A 23394-nucleotide genomic window follows, 5' to 3' on the forward strand; every position below is an offset into this window, starting at 1 on the left:
AAGGCACTCAAAGGCACAGCGAGGGCTCTGCCAGCCAAGAATCACATTGGGCGGTCTATGGGAAATAAGCTGCCAGTGCCTGCAACCAGAAAATGAGAGGCCTGGGCTCAGTGACCCCTAAAGGGCTGTCCAGCTGTGACAAGGAAGGTGAGTTTTGGGTCTGGGGAGTGAATTTGAATACGTTCTCATGCTTGTTCTTTCACTGATTCATTGTCTGACCTGGCTGCCAAGACAACGCTCCAGCAGTAAGTCCAGGCTGGGCTCCATGACCCATCCCTGAGTAGGGACAGACAGGGGCTGATTTTGTCATGCTGTACTCTGAGTTCCACATTCTGTATCATTGATTCACATGAACCCATAGCTGCAAAACAGTAGGTTAATTTTTTTTGTTTTTAATTTTTTTGTCAAACATGGGTTAGCTTCATCCAGAGGAGCGCTGGACCCCCAGGAAGTCATACCGAAGTGAATTACTGGCCCCACACTAGTTCATCTTGGTGCCTTACAGACTGAATTTTGATCCCATGTTGCGCCATAGGCTATGCCCACCCTCATCCATTCTTCTTCTTACGCCTCCTAGCACCCTGAAAAGTAAAGACTTCTTTCCATGACGGTAAGGAGGAGAAAGTAGAGGAGCTGCATCATAACCAGCTGAGAAGGTGGAGTGAAAAGTACCCAGGCTTTGGACCAAAACAGGGCTGAGTTCAAAGTTAATAGCTGAGTGACTTTCAGAAAGTAGACCACCCTTCCCAAACTCATTTTCTCCTCACTAACATAATGCCACCTAAAATATTGTGTTTTCTCTCACATATGGAATGCAGATCTTAATTTTATATGTGTATCATATAAAATGTATATGTAGGATATATGTACATATATGTAAAGTATGAAAGTGGAAAACGTCTACGAGAAAGAGGCCTAATGGGATGGAGAGGGTGGACATAAGGGAAGGCAATGGGGAACATGTGACAGAAAATCAGGGGATACAAGCTGAGCATGCTGGTGCACACCTTTAATCCCAACACTCAGGAGGCAGAGGTAGGAGGGTAACCGTGAGTACAAGGCCACCCTGAGACTACATAGTGAATTCCAGGTCAGCCTGGGCTAGAGTGAGACCCTACTTCAAAAAACAAAAACAAAAACAAAGAAACAAAAAAGCAGGGGAGACAGTTTAGGGCCAGGAAGAGTACCGGCAAAGTGGGAGGGTGTTGAGGGAGGACAATGGTAGAGTGACTAAGAACAAAATATAATGATTTATATGTATGAAAATAACACAATGAAACCTATTACCTTGTGTGCTAACTAAAAAAACTAAAAACCACAAAAAATTAAAAATTAGAAACTAATAAGTGAAATGGAGCCACCTAAATAGGTTGAGAACCCGTTGTCCAAAATGCATAGGACCAGAAGTCTTTCAGATTTTGGATTTTTTTTTCACTTTCAGATATTTGCATACAAATAACAAGGCACCTAGTGGGTAGGACCCAAGTCATTTATGTTTCCCATATACATAACTTTGTGCATGAAACAAAGTGCTTTGGTGTAGATTTTCCCACTTTGGGCACCTTATCAAAGCACAGAAAGTTCTGGATTTCAGAGCTCTTCTGGATGGTTGGATTAGGGATGTTCAGTGTGTAAAACCTAATTTCAAGGATTATTGCCAGGGCAAAATGAAATTTTACAAGTGACCTGCATAACCCTGCAGCACTTAGCACCCGACAGCTTCATAAGCCACAGCATACAGTGCTAGAGGGTCTCCAAGCCCGGTTGCCTGGGTTTCTATCCTGTGTGCACAATGGATTAGTTGGCCTCCTGTGTCTTGCTCTCAGTGTAAAGTGGAAATAGCACCTACTCCATAGGATTTTATCAAGATAGTCTGTTTTTAATCTGCAGTTCTGGGCACCTATAGCATGGTTACCACTGTGCTTGGTGTTGGCCAGGCTTTATCATGTTATGGAAGAAAGTGGCCAGGCACATGTTCAGGGGAATGAAGGGTCATTGCATGAAGAGGAACTGGTGGGTCTAGGTCCTGAAGGTCTTGACTGTATTGAAAGGTTTCATTAAGTCCTTTTCCTTATCACTTAGAAACACAGGCCTCACCCAATTCCTTGTCTATCTCCTTGCCTTCAAATTGCAACACATTACCCATCAAGCTAATGGGGCTCTGTCATGTCAGAGATCTATCGAGTGACAGGGACTTTGTGGTGGCTCATTTATTTTTAGCAACTTCATACTGAACTCTTTATTAGCTGCAGGCCTAATTGAGGGCACTCTGTCAGTGCCTGGTTAGCATTTTTTTGAGGAATGTCAGAGCCATACACGTGCATTTGAAGTCTCCTAGTGATGGAGGGTGCATGCCAAGTGGCAGAGAAGGAATGCTTACATCCTTGACCTCTGACCCCCGGGTTGTCCCGCCCTAGTGTTGCCAGCAGTATGAGCTAGTGTTCTCTGCCTTTTCACTCTCCGTGTTCAAACAACTGTCACCAGACTCTGTCCGCGAAGATGCTCTTCAACTGCTCCCTGGCTCAATACCCACTGCACTTACCCTGGCTTAGGTGTTACCTCCTGACACCAAGGCCAAGGAGTCTAAGACTCCAGCCAGTGTCTGAGCCACCCAGAGCAAGAGCTGAAACACACTGCCCAGCCCACTCGCAGCTCCTACGTCTGTAGGTCTGGACTGACATTCACAAATGCACATTTCGTGTGTGTGTGTGTGTGTGTGTGTGTGTGTGTGTGTGTGGTGCCTCCCTCTATGGCTTCCACCAGGTTGATTAAGACAGGATCTCCCACTGAACCCAGAGCTCACCAAGTCAGTCAAATCTAGCTAGCCTGTTCACCCTGGAAGCGCTCTTTTCTCTGCCTCCTGAGGGCAAGCACCACCACACCCAGCCTTTACATGACTACTGAGAGTCTGAACTCAGTTCCCCGGGCTCATGTGATAAACACTTCGCTGACTGAGACATCTCCCCAGCCCCAAGGGTACATGCTTAACAAGTTCTCAGGAGACATGGATGTGGCTGACCCCTTTCAGAATGGTTGATCTAGACCAGGCTTATCCAATCATTTGACTTTTCCAGGCCACATTGAATGAAGAATTATCTTAGGCCACTCGTTGAATATTATTCCAGAAGTGTCCTATATCTCCCAGTGTTCCCCTCTCTGTCCCTTTGGATTCAGAATGCACTGCTGGCAGACTCCCTCCTCTTCATCAGATCAGGCCACCCTTGCCTCAAAACCTACCACATGCTTCTGCATGGCCAAATCCCAGCATCCTTTCTGCATCCTTTTCTCAAGATCAAGATCCAGACCCATGATGGCTGCCTGACCATGACAGCACCATGTTGTTTATATATGGGCTTGCTTCCTACCTCTTGGCCTCATGCCTCCTGCCTCTACAGAGCAGGGCTCCCATCCACCTTGCCTTGCATTCACGGTCCCAGGGTGCTTAGAGAATGTTTCGAGGATCGAAGCCATGCTTAACAAAAGGCACAAATTATTTCTCTAACAAGAACTCAAACAACTCCTCTGCAACTAGAATTTGACCATGCCATATCCACCTCTGTGCCATGTTGATTTCTAGGGATCTATACAGCTTATACAGAAGAGGAAAACTCTGCTTTGATTTAAATCAAATATGCAGAAGACTCACACAGTGAACTAAGCTTAGTGTGTGCAGTGAGACAGTCCCAACTGTCAATTGTGTCAACGTGGGCAAGTTCCAGCCTCTCTGGACCTCACATTCCTAACCTGTACCAGGGAAATAGCTTCTGCTTGCCTCATAGACTGTTCTGAGAAACAAATGGCACTAGAGAGGCAAATTAATTAGCACAGTGCTTGGCATATAGATGGCTCCCCCAGTAAATGATGGCAATTTTCAGCAGTAAGGTTTCCAGGCAAAATAGAGATAGTTGGTTTCTCACAGGAGTTTTAGTGAAAAAGAATTTCGTTTTATTTGAAAAATGATAATAGATAAAACATTCCAGGATTCTTTGCCCCATTTTAATGAATCAAGAATGTTCCAAATTCAATTTTAAAAAAGATAATCCCAAAGGACTCATAAATTTGATTTATATTTTCTTTACCAATCACTTTTTTTCCATAAACCTGACATTTCCATTAAAATGCTATTAAGTAAAAACAGAATTTTACAGTATTTGTGATCTCAATGTGATAATTGCAATTATCTCCAGCAAAGATGCCATTTCTCCTCGTCTCATTTCCTCTTTACCTCAGCTACATGTCTAGTGCCTCTTCCAGGTGAATAGAAGAAGCATTTTCCTCTGAATTTGTGGCATGGCTTCAATGAAAAGGACATCTGTGCCTGGAAGGGACTGGCTTGTCTTGAGGCTATTACGTAGTAGGAGTCAGGAAGGGTGAGGGAGGGCAGCCATCAGCTATGCCACAGTATGGAAGAGAAAAGAGACACATGTCACTCAGCGGTAGGGGGAGATGGGGGCTTCAGGAAGGACATCCTCTGGGGTGCCATCAGGAAGGCCTGTCTAGTCAGAGCAATCTGAAGGTCGTGGGATCCCCATCGATCCCTAGTTAAATGGTCAATGGCTACTCAGTTATGTCCTTGTCTCCCTGGGTTTAAGTTTCCTCTCTAAAAATGACATTGTTGTGAAGCATCTAGTGGTGATGGTTTTAAAACATTGTGAATGCCCTAAGTGCCACTGAATAAAGGTATTAAAATGGTTTAAGTGAAGGGTGTACGTATATTTCACATAACAAAAAATGTGACATCCCTGGACAGAACGATCTCCAAAGCCACTTCTAGTTTTAATAATTGATGCTTGGAAGAGGAAACTGACAAGCCATGTGGGCACTAATTACCTAGCTGAGAAGACACCATTAATGACATTATGGCTGGCCTTCATGTGGAATCTTTGCATGTTCATGAGAAACATGCTTACAAATGAATATAAGTGCCATGTAAAGATACTTTGGATGTTCACAAAGGATTCAGAGCACATATCATGTCATCCAAACTCTAGATATGGACATCTGATATTACTAGTGCTTAGTCTCAAGTTGTGGGATTAGGGCTGATTCTGGCTCCTTTATACATTTCTAAAAATGTCTGCAAAGAACTTGAATGACTCATGATCTAGAGGGGAGAAAGCGCTTCAAAATTAAATACCAGCGCTTAGGATTCTGTAGTCCCAGTGTGAATCATGGTGTGTTATAGAATAAGGGGGAGGGTGTGAAATGGAAAGAGTGTTGGATTAGGAACACTGGACACTGATGGACAATGCTGCTTAGATCAAAGAGGAGCCTCAGCTTTCTTGCAGGCGCAGAGCTGTCGTTAAGGGTCAGGGACTACTGGGCAGAGTTGTGCGAAGAGCCAGTAAGGTCACAGGTGTGGGGCACATCTGCTACTTGACTTGTTCTCTAAGCTGTCCGCTGTTCCGCTCTGTCTTCAAACTGTTCATTTCCAAATCCTCCCCTTCACAAAACTTCCTGAGAGCTTATCATGTCAGCCTCTGCCACTTATTCAGTAATTTAAGAGCAAATTTCCGGCAAGAGTGTCACTTTTTTCCTCCTCATTTTTCTTCCTATAACTGTAGTGGGAAAACACTTCATTTCATGTGAAAAGTAACCATCTGACTTTTATTGACTGTCTGAAGTTGAAGGTGATGGTGACAAAACCATTTTTGCTGAGGGGGCATTGCACACCTGTGATGGTGTGTACCTCTCCCAAGGAACCAAGCATCTCTCTCTGTTTGCAGGGAAGCCACAGATTCCCCACGCCCTCCATACGGCTGAACTTGGAAAGATATTTTCTCATGTGCTGCTCTGGTTCTGTCTCCTGGCTTTGATTTGAATCTAGAGTTAAGACCAATTTAGAAAGCAAATCTTTCTATTAATATCTCTTCCCTGGAAGCTGGCCACTTGGACCAATATGAGGAGGGAACCACTTGGGCAGTGCTGCCAAGCAAGGTGTTTCCCATTTCCAGGGGTCTGTGGAATACAAAGCATCACAACCTTGACATTTTCCTGAGGACTCACATGATGATCAAAAGCAAACTTTCTCAAATCAACAAATTCAATGCAGCCCCCTTCAAGCACCTGACACATGTGTTGGCAAGGAGGGGCCAGGCCTTCAGTGAGCTCACAGCACACTGAGAGGTTGGCATAGAAACCAGTGCTATACAAGCAGGGCATGGGGACCAGGGAGGAAGTACAAGGAACAGAGATGGGCACTATCAGAATTGCCTAGGAGACATCTCAGAAGGGGTTGACAGCAAGGCAAAAGTGCCAGGCAGCCAGGACCCAGAAGGAAACTGTTAGAGGAGTTCTGAAATGGCCCCACCCAAGGACTGGCGGCATGCTTGCTGGGAGCTGGAAGCACTGAAAAGAGACTGCTCCTTGAGGAGAAGAGTAGCGAGCGGCCTTTGGAGCTCAGTACTAAGAGATGTGGTTGTAATTCCCTGGGTTAATGCTTCAGTCAGCTGGGGAGGCTTGACTGATCATGACCATCATGCTCAGGGTCCCATCTCAGGAGTGGCTGAAATGGGTGACAACTCCGGGCAGGACACAAGACAGGAAGGGGTTACACTGAAGAGGCTGAGGTCTTGAGTGAGGCAGGGGACAGGGAGCACAGGTTCCAGGCCAGGCCAATGGGCAGTAAGGCCCAGAAGAGAAGGTGTGCTTGTCCACACAGGACCTGGAGATGAAGAGGCCTGAGAAGAAATCGGGAAGTACCAGACTGAGCAGTTAAGATTCACCGGGGGTCAGGACGGGCGAGATGGCTCAGTGGGTGAGAGCTCTTGTCATGCAAGCATGAGGACCTGAGAGGTCCAGAATTCCATCCCAGCACACACAAAAAAAGCCAAGCCTTGGCATGCATACACCTGTAACCCTAGTCCAGTGGAGAACAGAGATGGGAGACTCACTGGAGCTCCCTGCCAGCCAGTATGCCTAAAACACAGCAGCTCCAGGTTCACTGAGAGACTCCACAGCAAGAAAACAAGGGGGGAAGACAGATAGAGGCAGACTGCCAATGTCCTCCTCTGGCCTGTGCATGGGTGTGTGCATCTATCTATATAGATACACCTACCACATATATACAGACAGCACACTACACCACACACATACACAAAAACAAAGAAGAGACAAAGCTGAGACAAGACACGAGGGTCCTGGAGAATGAAGTGAGTAAGTGGTCCAACCAGGTGTGCTGACCAGACACTCATCTCAGGCATGGTGGTGCATGCCTATAATCCAGCATTTGGGAGGTGGAGGCAGGAAGATCACAGGTCCCTTACTAGCCTGGGCTACATGCTGAGATTCTGTCTCAAACATAAAATAATAATAATAATAAGCCACTCATCTCCCAGTGTGGAGAATGGGATGCACAGAGCTGGGAACGTGGTGCTGCGGCCCAGGCAGGGCAGAGTTGGAGCTGGCTTTGGGACTAAGGAGCTGGAGGCGGAGGAGGAGTTGGCATTTGCTCTGATTTTCCCCACCTGCCTCACTGGCAGACATCCAGCAGTGACACACCAGGTGACGGAGACGCCATCCTGGAAGTGAGAAGCTCCTGAGAACATTCCGAGCTTGAGGTGCATATGCAAAAGTTACCAGCTGCTAATTTTCTTGGCTATCAGAATGATTTCAGAATAAAAACTCCAGACTAAAGACTCACAACACTCTGATCATTTTTTTTGTATGAGTTCCAAATAAGAAAACAGTTAAGCCAAGAAGTGTAATTGTTCCTATTCCTAGAAGGGGTAACTGATGTGTCTTTGCAAATTGTTCACTGAGCTGAGCCTGTGGCTTCTTGCCAGCCCTCGATGAGATTTTTATATTTCTTAATTATTCTATTACTACCCATAAGTAGGAGTTTGAATCAAACCCAGACTGCTCCACAATGGAGTAATCTCTTGAACCATGAGCATGGAAGAGGAAGGCAAGCTGAATGGACTGGAAACAAGTTTCTGCCCTGGGTTCAAGTCCTGACCACACTCTGGGTTCAACTCCTGGCTTTGCTACATGCCAGCCACGTGAGTCTGAACAAATTGCTTCTCAGAGGCTAGCATTCTAGTCTGTAAAATACAAATAGTGATAATACCGCCCCCACCCCCAAGTTTGTTGTACCTCTGGAGTGAAGGAGACTGTGTGGGGGAAGCACTGAGTCGTAAATCCTTATGTATTTTAGGTCTCATGAACTCGAAAAGCCAGAGAAGGAAGAGGCAGACACAGACGTGACTGGTGCCCCTGACGACAATGCTGAGGCCCACTTGCCCTCCATCTTCCTCAAGCAGGTGTTCCCCAAGTACGCGAAGCAGTTCAACTACCTGCGCCTGGTGGACAGGATGGCTAACTTGTTCATCCGCTTCCTGGGCATCAAGGGGACGATGAAGTTGGGCCCAACTGGGTTCCGAACCTTCATAAGGTCAGTGAGACCAGCTTTGGGCTTGGGCTTTGGACAGGGTAGAGTCTTGTCCCTGAACCGACTGGTCAGATGTCCTTGACTGTCCTAAGGAGACCACAATGCTCTGTTAGCACTCCATTTGATGTTGAATTTGCTGGCAGAGGGCTTGCCACATAGCAGACTTTTATTTATCAAATCAACTAATGAGTGTTACATGTGATAACATTTATAATCTGAGGTTCATGGTTTAAAAAAAAAACAATTGTGTGCTACTGTATTAGTTTGTTTTATTACTATAGCAAAATATCTGAAACTGGATAACTTTGTAAAGAAAAGAGATTTATTTAGCTTATAGTTTTTGAGGTTTAAAGTCTGAGCTCATGTAGCCCCATTGGTTTGGTCTGTGGTGAGGGTCTAATGGCAGGTGGTGACATAGGGGGCCTATGTAGAGGAGGAAGAGATTATATCAAGACAGGAGACCATAAAGCAACTCAGGGGTCAGGCTCATGCTTGTAACAAATCGCTCTCCCAAGAACCAACCCAGAGTCCCACAAAGAGAGCCTGGGTGTATGTACATGCTTCTGCAGGTGGAGGCCAGAGGACAGCCTCAGGTTTCATCCTGAGGAATTTCCATCTACTTCTTTTTGAAATGGGGTCTCATTGGCCTAGAGCTTACCAATTAGTTTAGCATGGCTGACCAGCAAGTTTGAAGGCTCCTAATGTCTCTACCTCCCCCAGTGCTGAGATGAGATTATTAGGTATGTCACCGTGCCTGGCATTTTTAGATGGGTGCTAGAGGTCAAACTTATATCTTCATGTTTGTAAGGCAGACAGTTTACCCACTGACCATTTCCCCAGCCCCACCTTGTTCTTAACATGGAGTTCTCTGGGTGGTACATGGCTGTAGCTAAGCTTTTACAAATCTACATCCTTCCAAAGTGTCCGTTTTGTTTATTTAAAAAAAATTAAAAAAAAAAAAAGAAAGGCTGGAGAGATGGCTTAGCAGTTAAGGCACTTGCCTGTGAAGCCTAAGGACCTAGGTTTGATTTCCTAGTACCCACATAAGCCAGATGCACAAGGGGATGCATGTGTCTGGAGTTCATTTTCAGTGGCTAGTGGCCCTGACATGCCCATTCTCTCTCCCTCTCTCTTTCTCTCTCTCTCTCTCTCATAAGTAAATAAATAAAATATTTTTAAAGTAAATAATTCAGCTGATAAATAATTGAATATATTTGTCTAATATTAAAATAACATGATTCTATTATAGTGTGTAACACAAAACTTACATGAAATTTAAAGATAAGACATAAAATAACAAATAAATTACATTTTTGCTGCAGCCCACAACTTAAACAATTGTCCATGTCCTCATTTCATTCTTTTACTTCCCTCCTCTGGGGCACCTTAGGAGCACTACATGAGTGCATAATAGCTATGGAACCTTAGGACAAGTTCACGGCCAGCCCTGACCTCCAGTGACCTCCACCTTGAAATGCTTCAGCTTGGAGTTGTGTCAGATTAGTTAGTACCACATGGAACCACAGCATGTGGCAGGTGGCTGGTGAATGTTAGCTTCTTTCCACAGTGATTGAAGAATTACAGCATTTCTTAGATGTCTTTATGTAAAATTTACACACAGGACCCACACAAGGTTTGACAAAAGGCAGGTTCTCCTTAAGTATGTGCCATACAAACGACTCTAGATCCATTTAATAAATATTTTTGTTTTTGTTTTGTTTTGAGGTAGGGTCTCACTCTGACTCCAGATGACCTGGAACTCACTCTGTACCCCAGGCTGGCCTTTTACTAATGGTGATCTTCTTGTGTCAACCTCCTAAGTGCTGGGGTTATAGGTGTGAGCCACCATGTTCTGCTCTCCCTTTAATAAGTAGGGAGCTGCCTACAAGGTGAGGGCATTGCTCTTCCAGTTGGTTGTGGCATGGACACCTCAGGAAAAGAAAAACAAACAAAGCTTGCAGTCTTCACCATTGCTCTGCCTTTCTTGTCATGGATTTTAATATTTCTACCTGCATCTCACTCTTCACAGCTTCATTTGCTATTGAAAGTCATAGTTTGGGAACCATTTTTTCCAGAAACTTTTCTCCAAGTAAAACTTCTAGGTCCTATCTCTAGTTTCTGGCCTTCTTGATAGAAGGGTGGCCACAAGTACTGGCCAGCATGCCTGCCATTTCAGTTAACGTGAAGTTGTGTTTGCAGGATGATTTAAGAAGGACCTTGTGTTGGTTTCTGAGTGGGAGAGTTTGGGGGAAGGAATGGCATAAGGTTTGAAGTCAAGTCAGTCTAGCTTTGGGAAGCAAATTGCTTAATAGCTGTGTGGCTTTGGAAGATCCCTGATAGTCCCTGAATCTCAGTTCCCTCATGTGAAAAACAAGGATGATCGCCTGAATGGTGTTATGGAGCTAGGATGTAACATGTTATAGAGCATGCAGCCCGAGGCCTAGGAATGGCTTGTTAAATGAGAGCTTTGAGATTGCTTTTCCCATGAGTCACTGAGAATTTTCAAGAAAGTCAATAGGCACATTGTATTATTTGCCCTGAAAATATTGCTTAATATGGTAGCTTCTGACCCATTTAAGAGCTGCACTTGACTCTCAGGGATAAGAAACCTACCTTCAAACAGCTTACAGACTGAGAATAGTGTCCTGTCATACAAGAGGACATTTGGCAGTGGGGATTCTAGTGCCAGTCATTGACAGTGCAAGATGGCCAATATCCTACTTCCTATCTTCCTGCTCAGCTGTCCTAAGCACACACATGCTGCCAGTTTCAAGGTTACCTCATGGTCACAAGATGGCTGCTCAAAACCCAGCCATTATGGTCAAGTGCACAAAATGAAGAAGAGAGAAAAGAGAGATAGCACAGGTCTCCATCAAATGAACTAGACCTCTTTAAAAGCTTTCCTGGAAACTATATACCATGACCTCCATCTTATTGACCACGGCTAGTTACATGGGAACCTGGGAAATAGACAAAATCTTATGTGTAATTGCTGCCTCATCATAGTGTAAAAGGAGATGAGAACCTAGCTGGACAGTCTGTTCCTATGTGACTCAGCTCAGTGCAGATCCCAGCCATGAGGCATACGAGTACCATGGAAGCACAAGGACCCAGGAGAACAATGAGATTGAATAAGCTTGGGTGCTTGTCTCATATGACACGTCTACAGCCCAGGCCTTCTAGAACAAAGGCGGGAACTTTCTGGACCCTCCCCAGCTTCTGCTCCCTGTACAGAGCCCCCATTCAAGACTAGACAGAAAAAGGCTGGTGTAGCTACATATGGACCACCTCTTGGAAGCTGTAGGCCATTGAAAGACAAGGCTGCCTCTCTGCCCTCTGGACTCCCAGTCTAACAAACAGGAAAGAAAAAAAAAAAAAAGGAAACACATATTTGAGTGTGACTCTGAGGCAGAGTCTGTGGTAGTGGCCTGAGATCTCCCCCAAAAAGTGCTGTGACTAGGAAGCAGGGTTTATACCTACCTGTGGGCATTGACCAAACAGTAAATGTACAAAAAGGACTGTATGTGGCCCAAGTTTATAAGCCCTGAGAGTACCTGGGCCCTGTGAACCATTTGGGCAGGGATGCAGGAGAGATTCCCAGAGGCTTCCTCTTTGCTCCTGGGAAAATTCTGGCAAAGCACAGCACGAAGAGGGAGATTTGGAAACATGGTGAGCTCATATTACCAGTTACCCGGAGGCCTACAGGAACCCAGTGGGCTGGGAGTGGAAGAACAGGAAGGCAATGGGAAGGTAAACGCACACAGCATGGGAGGGGACATGGCCATGACGAGTGTGCCTAGAGCCATCCTGGGGAAGCAGTGTGGTCGGTGCTGGGTGTGTCCACAGATATCTCAGGGAGGCAACATGGCCGTGCTGAGTGTGCCCAGAGCTTTGGGTTTTTCAAGAAGCTAGACAAACTGTCTGATCCTCAGTAAAGTCTCAGGATTCAAAACAGGATTTTAAGCCCTGTATGGGTTCCAGCAAGGCATGACTGCTCATAGAGGCCCTCTGTGAATGACATCTGATACAAGTGTTCAAGGAGGTACCTGCCAGGAGCACCACCATGTTTATACACCTGAAGCAAAAACAGAATTAAGAATGGTTCTATGGGCCTGGAGAAGCTATTAAAGACATTTTCTTGCAAAGCCTACTGGCCAGGGTCCAACACCCAAGCCACCCATGTACACCATACACAAATGTGGGACAGTTTCTGATGTCCATTTGCAGAGGCAGAGGCCCTGGCATGCATGCTCAAACACACACACACACACACACACACACACACACACACACACACACACACACAGGGAGAGAGAGAGATAAATGATTTTTTTAAACAAAAGAATGGTTCTAACAGAAATGCTCCCACATTGGAATGGGGTAATGTCAGAAATACCCCTCCAAACCTGTCTCGGTCCACTAGGCTGTCCCTATTCCCCATGCCTTTGTTCTCTATAATTGAAGACATTTGCATGAGAATTTGATTTTTCCAATGATGTTAGGGACTATTAGGTCCTGCAGCCTTCACTTTCAATCTGTGGCTGTGGCTGTTAGTAGGAACCACAGTGACCACGAAGGTGCAAAAGGACATCTTCAGGGCTGGAGAGATGGCTTAGCGGTTAAGCGCTGGCCTGTGAAGCCTAAGGACCCCGGTTCGAGGCTCGGTTCCCCAGGTCCCACGTTAGCCAGATGCACAAGGGGGCGCACGCGTCTGGAGTTCGTTTGCAGAGGCTGGAAGCCCTGGCACGCCCATTCTCTCTCTCTCCCTCTATCTGTCTTTCTCTCTGGGTCTGTCGCTCTCAAATAAATAAATAAATAATTAAAAAAAAAAAAAGGACATCTTCAGGTGAGCAAGAGGCAGCTGGAGCAGATGGACCCAGACCATGAGGGCTCCCTGCTCCACCCAACAGAAGACTGCCCTGCCGTACTGAAGAACACAGGAGGAAGCGGACAAAACACCACAGAATGGCTTACAAACGTCCTTTTAAAATGTACCAAGGTGCTCTCCACCCGGCCATGACAGCTTGATAGTAAAAGATCTCTTCGCTTTCCAATTGATCTGGCTCTGTTCACTCTTGCAGATTAAGCTGTGCTGACCTCATTCTCTCTTGCTCTCTCTCCTTCCCACTTTAGTTTGAATGTTGCTTCATTATGAACTAATCATATCTGCACCATATGCTAAGTTGAACCAAGTGCCCTTCTCGGGAGCACTTGGAAACAAGCGCATTCATTGACAAGGCACATGGCTCCTTTCACAGCTCCCACGCAAACGGCAGAAGTTGAACTTGGCATTCATGTCTACTATCCACTCTCTCCTCGAGTTCCTTGAAGAGAAAAAGAGGGAAGAAAATAATAAGCAGTTCAACCAGGTTTATTTTCGGTGTCCATCTCTTACAATGTGCTGCATAGATCAGCAGTTTTCAGAGTGAATTATGCTAATGCAAGCCTGGCCATATTCTGTTTTTTTTTTCTCTTTTCCCAAGAAATGAGAAATGATGAATTGTCGTTTTCTTGTCTAGACTTTAGTCGATCTACCTAGCCTTTTGTGTCATTTTCTCAAGAGTCACACAATCGTAGCACAAACTGCCATGAATTAAGCGCCTCATTTTCTTCTTTTAAATTTATTTTATAATAATTTCTAGGGTGTGCAGGCTTCTCTTTCTCTGGGAAATAGAAGTTATCTAATTGATTGTTTAGCTTGACAGCTTTCTTTAGGGGAAATATGTGTTCATCTCCTTCCAGTGGGTTACTAGTGTAGGGGGCATCCCATGTGATTCATGGAGGACACTTTTCCAAAGCCTCCTGGATGGGACATTGACATCAATTTGCATATGCTGATTTACCATGACTGTGCCCAGGGTATTCATCCTTCAAGGAAACCAGGTCTATCCACCTGGAGTGTTTGCTTTGAAATCCCAGCTATTCACCCTTGTAGCTTCTTGATCCTGAATTTCCTTTGCATTAGAGGATTTCTTTTCTTCTTTCTCTTTTCCCCTTATACTCCCTTTTATCATATGGAGATATTAATATGCTTCATAATGGGTAGCTGTAAGGGAGTTTTATTCTCCAAGAGGCCACAGGGTGTGTTCAAATGTTCTAGAATAGATGTGTAAGGATCCTTTCTTTGCCTTCTGTCATTAACTCCTCAGTGACTAAAACCTCCCTTCCATGACAATCTGTTTTCAGTAGTACTGTGGGACCCCCTGCCTGGGCTCTCCATGGTCTTTAAAAACATTCATGCTTTCAGGCAGTTGTCTTGTTTCTCCTCTCCCCAAATGTTTAGATACATATAAGTGTTTTTGTCTTTTTTCTAAAAAATAAATATTGATCTTTGGTTAGCTTTTATCTTTTAGAAACCTCTCTAGAAAAAGAAAAATCACAGAGAGGGTTGAACATAAAAGTTCTATAAATAGATTTTGTGGAGTGGGAAAAGTTGGTCCCTAAATTTCCCATGAGATGTAGCTAACTGTTAGAGGAAATGGAGATGATCATCTCGAATCTTCCTGTATACAGATGGGCTTCTAATGAACTTGATGATTTGTGATTCTCTCCCATCATAGGTGCTCAAATTCCTTCTATTCTGAAATTTTAAAAAGACAAAAAGCACCTCTTCAAATAGCTTCTCCTTCACAGAAGAAAGCCCCAATTATCATCTGCCTCTTCCCTATGTGTGCCCGGCACTGAGAATCCTCACAGGCATAGGATGTCTAGTCTTATCGCATGGGATGCCTCATGTTCACTATACAAACAAGAAAAGCTCAGGTGGCTTGCTCAAGGTCACACTCCAAAGCCAAGTTCCATATTCTTTTGCATTCTATCCCAAGTCATGATCTTGTCCTAGAAATTTTTCTAGCTTCTCAGTTTTTGATTTTTCTTCCACTGAAGAATTTATCCTTCCACTCATGAGTCATTGGAAGATCTCTGTCCCAAGGCCCAAGGGGAAATTGTTCTCTATGATGGTGCATCTCCCCCAGACTCAGATCATACACATACCCTCTGAGAACAGTGTGTCCAAAACCTGCTCAGCTCTAGAATGGTTGCTCGGCCCAGAATATTGCCACCCACAGTGAGCAAAAGCTAAATTCTTTTTTCAGTGACTGAATGTATTAAAACCCCATTCCAGGCTGGAGAAATGGCCTAGTGGTTAAGGTGCTTGCCTGCAAAGCCTAAGAACTCATGTTCAAATCTCCACGTCCCACATAAGCCAGATGTACCGTGACACAACTGTACAATGTCACACATGTGCTCAAGGGGGCGCGCATGTCTGGAGTTCATCTGCAGTGGCTGAAGACCCTGGCACGCCCATCCTCTCTCTCTCTCCCTCTCTCTTTCTCTCTCTCTCTCTCTCAAAAAAAAAAAAAAAATCTCATTCCATGGACTTGATATCCTGATGTTTGAATCCTAATGAGCATGGAAACAAACCCAGGAGGACATGCCTCCATGGGACCTTGGCTATGCCCCTGCACTCTTCTGATCCTCAAACTTCCCAACAAGCACACCCTGGGGGCTCCAGTATATAGATGCTCTCCTGAGCCTCCATGTCCTGATTCCTGGGTTCCTCCTGGGAACTGGGCTGGGCCATCTCTCCATAGCTCCCATACCCACTTTCTTATTTCCACTGGGAGATGGAATGCAGATCCCAGCTGTTCAATCTTAGGCAAGTCCTGTCCTGTCTATGCCTCATCTTACCCTTCATTAAAATGGTACTAGGAATTCCTCCCTCATAGCATAGCTATAAGGATTGTGAGAACCCAGGGCCTGGCATACAGATGGTGCCCAAGGAATGCCTACAGAATCAAATTCTCCTAAAGCATTTTCTATGTGTTGCAGACAGCATAGAGGACCCTCCTTCCTCTGATCCCAGCCCCAGATGTTGCAATCAACTGTCTTTGCAGTCATGGCTAGGGAGGGTGAATTACCTTGGAGAGGGGAGAAATGGAGAATTCACTCTGTAAATTACAGCTTCTGCTAAAGGTTTGACACTTCTATTTTCTTCCTGCCAGAAAAAAAAATAACTATACACCAGAGGTCCGTTGGATTTCCCTTTTATATAGGCAGCCTTCTGTCCTATGAGGGATGAGGTAGTCCCAAGGACACTGATATGATCATTAGAGAAAGGTCATGGCCCTTTCCTAATCAAGCTTTGGAAATTAGCAGTGCACATGGTCAGGATGCTTCCAGAGAGACTGGAGCATCCTCCCAAGCAGAGCCCAGTAGATAGCATCTCAGTGGCAGGTTATGTGTAAAGCCTGGAGCCCACCAACGTGTTATTACTGGGGCTCAGTAACTGTGTGCTGACGTGCTCTAAAGTCTGTGCTGTGTTTCTTGTTGAAATACAGAGCAGGGGCAGAGAGGAAGCAGGACGAGAATTGATGGCCTGGGAAATTCGAGCAGACAGAAAGAAAGGAAAGGAGAAAGGGGACAAGCACACGTGCCAGGACATGAGAAAAGCCCCCTCATCCAGCCACCATGATGGGCACATTTGCAGCCTCCATGGTTAGGGGTGTGCCTGGATTTGGAGAGGGACCTCTGCTTGCCAAATCCTGCTTGCCAATCAGGGCTTCATCTGTGAGGTTCCCAAGGGAGCTGTTGACAGAGGATAATGACAAATGGGAAATCAAAGAAATGCTTTATCATTAGCTAGGGTCATGGACGTGATACGTTGGAACCACTGAGAGAACACTGAATATCAGTTCCCAGCCTGACAGCTGACCTGGAGTCTAACCTTCATGATTCCTGTGCAAATCCAGCCTCCCAAGACAGTCATGCTCAGGAGAGCCAAGCCAAAGGCTGCTTCAGTCTGCAAAGAGAGCCCATGCCACAGGCTCTCTTGACCTCCCAGCTCCCATGCTCCAGAAGGGGCAGGGACAGTCACTGGAGTTTGACATTGTATCCTGGAAGAAGGAAAGAGAAAGGGAAGTGAGATGGGGAAGAGAACGAGGATTGCTGAAAGCCTCTGAGATGCCAGTTACCACACAGGTCCCTCAACAGCCAGGGAAGTAGGCATTATGATCGTCTTTGGGGACTAGGAAGTAAAGTCAGACAGCTAAATCCTGATTAACTAATGTCCAAATCATGCTATTTTCAGTATACCAAGCTGTCCCTCTGTACCTACTCATATTTCCAGATCAACTGATGAGGGACAAACAGCACCTCTGCATCTTGGACAGGGAGCACCATTGCTGACATCAGGCTAAAAAGCTGGTGGTCTTGGCCTCCCTGCACCCAAGCAAGAGCAATATTTGAACCTTAGAGGTGCTCACCCTCATTCTAATGTTTCCAGGCGACCAGGAATGAGCACTGCCCATCCCAGGGAAGGACCTTCCATTGATGGGGCCTCAGCCCACACAAAGGGGTGTGCTTGCATGCCCAGCCTATGCTGTTCTGTTCTGGAAGCCTACGCCTGCTTGTGGCTGACTCAGGGTGCATGTAAAATCTTCAGGAGACAAATTAAGATAAGCAAAGTAGAAAAACGTTGAGTCCCTTGTCTTCATCTGATGAGACCCCCGGGGGAATTGCTGCTGAACTATAGTGATGGCTCCAGTTACTTCGATGATGGGCTGTCATTACTGAGTCATCTGATACCCACAGCTGCCTGCAACTGGCAGGGAGGAACAATATGTATGCCCAGTAACTAATTGGTGGGAAAATAGAGACACATACATGGGGGGTATTTCTTGAAATGTAGAGTTCCTAGGGCGGGGGATGTGGCTCAGTTGGTAGAGTGCCTGTCTGGCATGAATAAGACCTTAGGTCAGTCCTCAGTACCATATAAATTGGGTATGGTAGCATGCAGCATATGCCTATAATCCCAGCACTGGGGAGGTAGAGGAAGGAAGATTAGAAGTTTGAGGTCATTTTCAGGTACATAAGGAGTTTGAGGTCAGTCTTGGCTACATGAAACCCTATGAAAAGGAAGGGAGAAAGGGAGAGAAAGAAGAAGGGTGAGGAGGAAGGGAAGGAAGAGAAAGAGAGTGGGGAGAGAGGAAGAGAGAAATGTGAAGTTCTTGTTTCCCTTTGCTGGCAGGGCCTGCATGCATGGCTATGTGAGGTCCAGTTGACACAGTGACCCACTAAAGCCCACCCATTTCACAAGCAAAGAGGGGAAATGGTATGTCCAAGCCATTCATTCTCATTAGCAGAAGTAAGATTCAGACATGGAGACATGGCTCAGTTTTTTTTTTATAATTTTATTTATTTATATGAGAGTGACAGACACAGAGAGAAAGACAGATAAGAGGGAGAGAGAGAATGGGCGCGCCAGAGCTTCCAGCCTCTGCAAACGAACTCCAGACGCGTGCGCCCCCTTGTGCATCTGGCTAACGTGGGACCTGGGGAACCGAGCCTCGAACCGGGGTCCTTAGGCTTCACAGGCAAGCGCTTAACTGCTAAGCCATCTCTCCAGCCCATGGCTCAGTTTTTTAAGGCATTCATCACTCAAGCCAGAATAAGTTTGATCCCCAGATCCCACATAAATAAAGAAATAAGTCAAAAGCCTTGGCTGACAGTGAGATGGGAGGCAGAGACAGGAAAACTTCCCAAGAGCTTGTGGCAAGGGCAGAACAGAACAGCAACAGAGCAAGAATCCAGAGAAACCCTGTCTAAGTGAGGCAGAAAAGAGGACTGACCTGAAAGCTGACCTCTGAACTCCTCCCATGCACACATGTCCATGTGCACACACGAAGAAACAGGATTCTGCTCAAGACTCACCATCTTGACGTCCGTGATCTCTGCAGCCCATTAGCCCCTTACTAACCTGTCTATTAAGCTTCAGGAATCTACAACCTCCAACCCCAGCTCATATTTGCAGCCTTGGAATTCCAGGCAAGGAACACAGCCCCAGCAAAGGCATGCTCTTAGTTTGAACAAGTATGAAAAACTATCATAGACTGGGTGCCTTAAACCTGGAGGCTGGGAAGTCAAGGTCAAGGTACCCATGGCTGGGGGACCAGTGAGGGCTCACTTCTGGCTTGCCCAGAGCTTCCTTCTCCATGGACTCTCACAGGGTTGAGAACAGGAGAGCAAGCAGGCAAACTCCCCCTAGTTTGTTCTTACAGGGGCCCACCCTAACTAGGCCTAACTAGCCTAAAAGGCCCCACTTCCCAATACATCACTAATACACCCTAATACACGGCGGAGAGGAGAATTTCACCCTGGGCATTTTAGGGAGACATGGGCTCTCAGTCTGCATGGGCCAAGAGACAGAGTATGGTGATGTGTCCATCTCCCTTTGGCAGGAACTGCAGGCTGAGCAGCAGCAGCCTCTCCATGGCCGCCGTGGACATCCTTTACATAGACATCACGCGGAAGTGGAACACCGGGAACCCGGAACATCGGGAATCAGGTACCTGGTGACCTCCTTCACCATACCCTGTGGAGCCTCAGTAGGCACGGGGCACTTCACACATCTACTATTTCCTCATGTTATGGGAAAAGGAGAAAGAAAGAAACCCTTATCTTCCCTAGACACGAGTCCAGAAAATGAGGCACTATCTGATACCAAGGTTGTGCCCACTGAGTTCTAATTCCACCACTGGCCTCCCTTGTCTTTACATAAGGCTTTGAGTCCATCTGCATCGGGGAACACTGTCGTTCAGGTTTGTAGTTTGTAGCACGTAGTCGCTGAGCACATGCTGGCAGGGTCTTGGGCAGATTAAAGTGAAGAGAACTTGTGTCCTGCCTGGAAGGAACTATAGAGTGGGGGATGCTGTTCTAGTAGGGTGTGAACCAGGATGGAGAGAAGCTAGCATGGTGCTCTTCACCCCAGGAGGACAAGAAAGACCTCCTGGGAAAGGGCCAGTAGCATAAGCCAGTTGAATAGAGTAGGGATGGACCCCTGGGCAGAGGTATTGCCTTGACCAAGCATGGACACATGTGAGAGACCATGGGAGACCAGACCATCCCCACTTTTTTTTTATATAGATGAGCTAGAACAAAAAAAAAGGATGGGATTGGGTGGCTGGAAAGATGGCTTAGCCATTAAGGCACTTGCCTGTAAAACCTAGGTTTGATTCCCCAGAGCACACGTAAGACATATGCACAAGGTGGTACATGCATTTGGAGTTTGTTTGCAGTGGCTGGAGGCCCTGGTATATGCCCATCTCTCACTCTATCTTCCTCTTCCTCTCTCTTTCTCCCCCTCTCATTCTCTCTCTCTCAAATAAATAAATGAACAAAATATTTTTTAGAAAAAAGAACAGGGGGATGGGATTAGCCTTGAATGACACACTGAGGAATTTGACCTTGATTGTCTATGCTGTGTGGTAAAAATTCTGTGGGGAGACTGCACCTTTGGGTGGGTGAGTTTCTGATCTTTGCCGTCACAGAAAGCGTTGTTCTGAACAGTCATGGTAACCCTAACTGACATTATACAGCTCATCACAAAGCTGCAAAGTCCTTTCATGCATACCCCTTCATTAAGCATCCTCGTGACCTAGCCTTATCTCACAGATGAGTAAATCCCACTTCAGTGACTGAGATGACAGTGACCGTGTGAGCTCAGCAATCCTGGCACCACCCTTCCTCACGTCCTGCCTTCTGGCACCGCACTGAGGACCGGTGCCTCAGGGACCATCTTGCTGTGTGATTGGGTAGAGAAGACATGAAGTCAGAGGTTGAGCAATCCAGACTGGAAGTGCCTCTGCCATCTCCTATTCACATCAGCTTCAAAGCCATCGCACTTCCTACTGTCAAGTTCCTCATCTGTGAAATGGCACCAACGCACCTCTTCCCTGGATGGCCCCCAAGCGTCAGTGGGGACTAAAGCCTCGGGGACTGTTGCTGACCATGTAAAGTGGTGAATCTCATTAGTGGGTTCTCCCCTAGTCTTACTGCTTGGGGAGAATCCCAGAAGATCACTGGTGCTATTCCCAGCACTCCTGCCCTGTGCCCATATGGGCTAGAGGTGCCAGTCATGAACACAGCAAGCTCTTCCTGCATGGTACTGGCCCTCGGAACTCTGTAGCTGTTTGGCTTTGTGTTTGGTAATGGTGCTGACAGCTGCTGTGTTGGCCACTGGCTATCTGCCGCACAGGGGTGGGTACTTTATATGTATGATACCAGCTAGAGATCTCCTGGAGACAGGCCCGATTGTATCCACTGTACAGGGGAGGAAACTGAGACTCAGAGGTGTGGCTGGTGGGCAAGACCCAGCACCAGGCCACCCGGGCTTCCCCTTTCCAGGTTTTGTCCCCGCTTCCTCCCTGGTCCTGGGTGAAGACTTCCATGGAGCTCCCTATACACCCCTTTCCTTAATTCAGAAGCAAATGCCAGGCAGTGCCCTCAGTAACAATATCAACAAGGTGAGCACACCTTTGCCTCCCTCTGGCTGGAGGCACGGAGCTGGTGGAGCAGAGCCATTCCAGCCTCCCTTGGCAACCAGGAGAGGTGAGACGGAGCACCTGCAGGACAAGTGGGCAGATTAATTATCATTTCATGGACCGAGTAAGCTCATGTGACAGTTGAGCAGAGTCACTTTTTGCTGACGCCCTCAGAAAGTGAACTGTTTGTGCTGTGAGCTGAACACGGGGTGTCATTGAAGGATCCTGTGGAGGGGGCCAAGCGAGAGGGTGGGGTGGCAGTGGAATTATTAAATATTGAAATTGATCGGGAGTAGCAGCAGGAAGCTATTTATCATGTTTTATTGCTTCCCACCAGCATTGCCATCTGGCCCATTGTTAATTCCAAGTAGCTTTGCATGTTTTGTTTGCCTCTGAAATTGCTCCCTGTAAGCGGAATCCACAGGGTGTCTGTCCACAATACTGGCCCCAGTGAGGGCTTCTGGGGTCTGCCAGGGTCTCTCCACTCTGCTAACTGAACTAAGGAGATGAGAAAATGCTTTATTTTTAGCACAAGCAAAGCTGGGGCTGGGATCCAGCCTGCCTTTTGCATTTGCCTTTTCCTGAATGTGTGGAGCAGTCCTTGTAGGTCGAGTAGGCCATTTTGAGATTGCCTCATAAGCATATTTAGTGCCACTGATTCTCACACTTCCGAGAGGCAGACCCCATTTGACAGATGAGTGTCCTGGGGTTTCAAGAACAGAAGTGACTTATCTACAGTCTCATGGCCAATAAGTAACAAGGGGAGGATTTGACTCGGGCCTTCTGCTGCCTGGCCCCTGATGCTATCTCTAGTCTAGGGCAACAACAGGCAATGTCCATTTTGCATGGCTAGGGAGGGGACAGGACTCATGGGAAAGAGTCAGAGCAGATTTAGTGGCAGGGAGACCAACTGACAATATGCTCTGTACATTTCAAAGAGCTAGAAGGGAGGATTTTGATGTTCTCGCAACAAAGAATTGAATGTGTAAGTTGATGAATTTGTTAGTTACTCTGATTGGATGGAACGTTACATATATATGTATGTGTGTGTGTGTATGTGTGTGTGTGTTTTATATATATGTAAAAAATCAGTGCAGCAGGGCCTCCTGCTACTGCAGTCGAACTCCAGACCCGTGTGCCACCTTGTGCACATGTATGACCTTCTGCATGCATCACCTTGTGTGTCTGGCTTACGTGGGATCTAGAGAGTCGAACATGGGTCATTAGGCTTTGCAAGCAAGCCACTTAATTGCTAAGCCATCTCTCCAGCCCAAAATTAAGGATTTTAATTCTCAATTTTAGAATTTCCAGCAGAACACAGAAATCTAAATGAGGGTGTTATCAGCAAAACCAGGATGTCAGAGCCCTTGCCTGGGCCAGAACCAAATAAGGAAACAAACTTGGCAATGGAGACACAGTGATTTCATGTGAATTGCACTCAGGAGTTCTTATAACAGACTTTGCTCTCTCTACTCCTTCCATAGTCTCTTGGCACATCTCTGTTAGGAGAGATGAGAACAGCATCAGGATCAGGCAATGAAAGACACTGTCGCCCATGTCTACTAGGAGAGCTACTCAGTTCATCTACAAAAGCAATGCTGAGGCCCAGCAACCGGGCACTGAGTCCATCTCATCTAGTCCCAGTCTTAACATCCAGGGTCTCCAAAATTTCTGTTCACTTTGCAA

General features: G+C 46.2%; 1 protein-coding gene across 3 annotated transcripts in view; it reads left to right on the forward strand.

The window, feature by feature from the left end:
* Ttll11 (tubulin tyrosine ligase like 11) overlaps positions 1 to 23394 on the forward strand; it is a 313170-nt gene that overhangs the window by 254853 nt on the left and 34923 nt on the right. Inside the window, exons 7-8 of one of the 3 annotated variants that reach the window (XM_045153754.1) lie at positions 8156 to 8392; positions 19627 to 19733. In XM_045153754.1, the coding sequence (XP_045009689.1) occupies positions 8156 to 8392; positions 19627 to 19733 (344 nt within the window). The remainder of the gene's footprint in view (positions 1 to 8155; positions 8393 to 19626; positions 19734 to 23394) is intronic. The other 2 variants (XM_045153756.1, XM_045153755.1) reach the window with 2 other exon arrangements.

This window comes from Jaculus jaculus, chromosome 1 (genome assembly GCF_020740685.1).
Source record: "Jaculus jaculus isolate mJacJac1 chromosome 1, mJacJac1.mat.Y.cur, whole genome shotgun sequence".
In the NCBI taxonomy this organism is placed as follows: Eukaryota; Metazoa; Chordata; class Mammalia; order Rodentia; family Dipodidae; genus Jaculus; species Jaculus jaculus.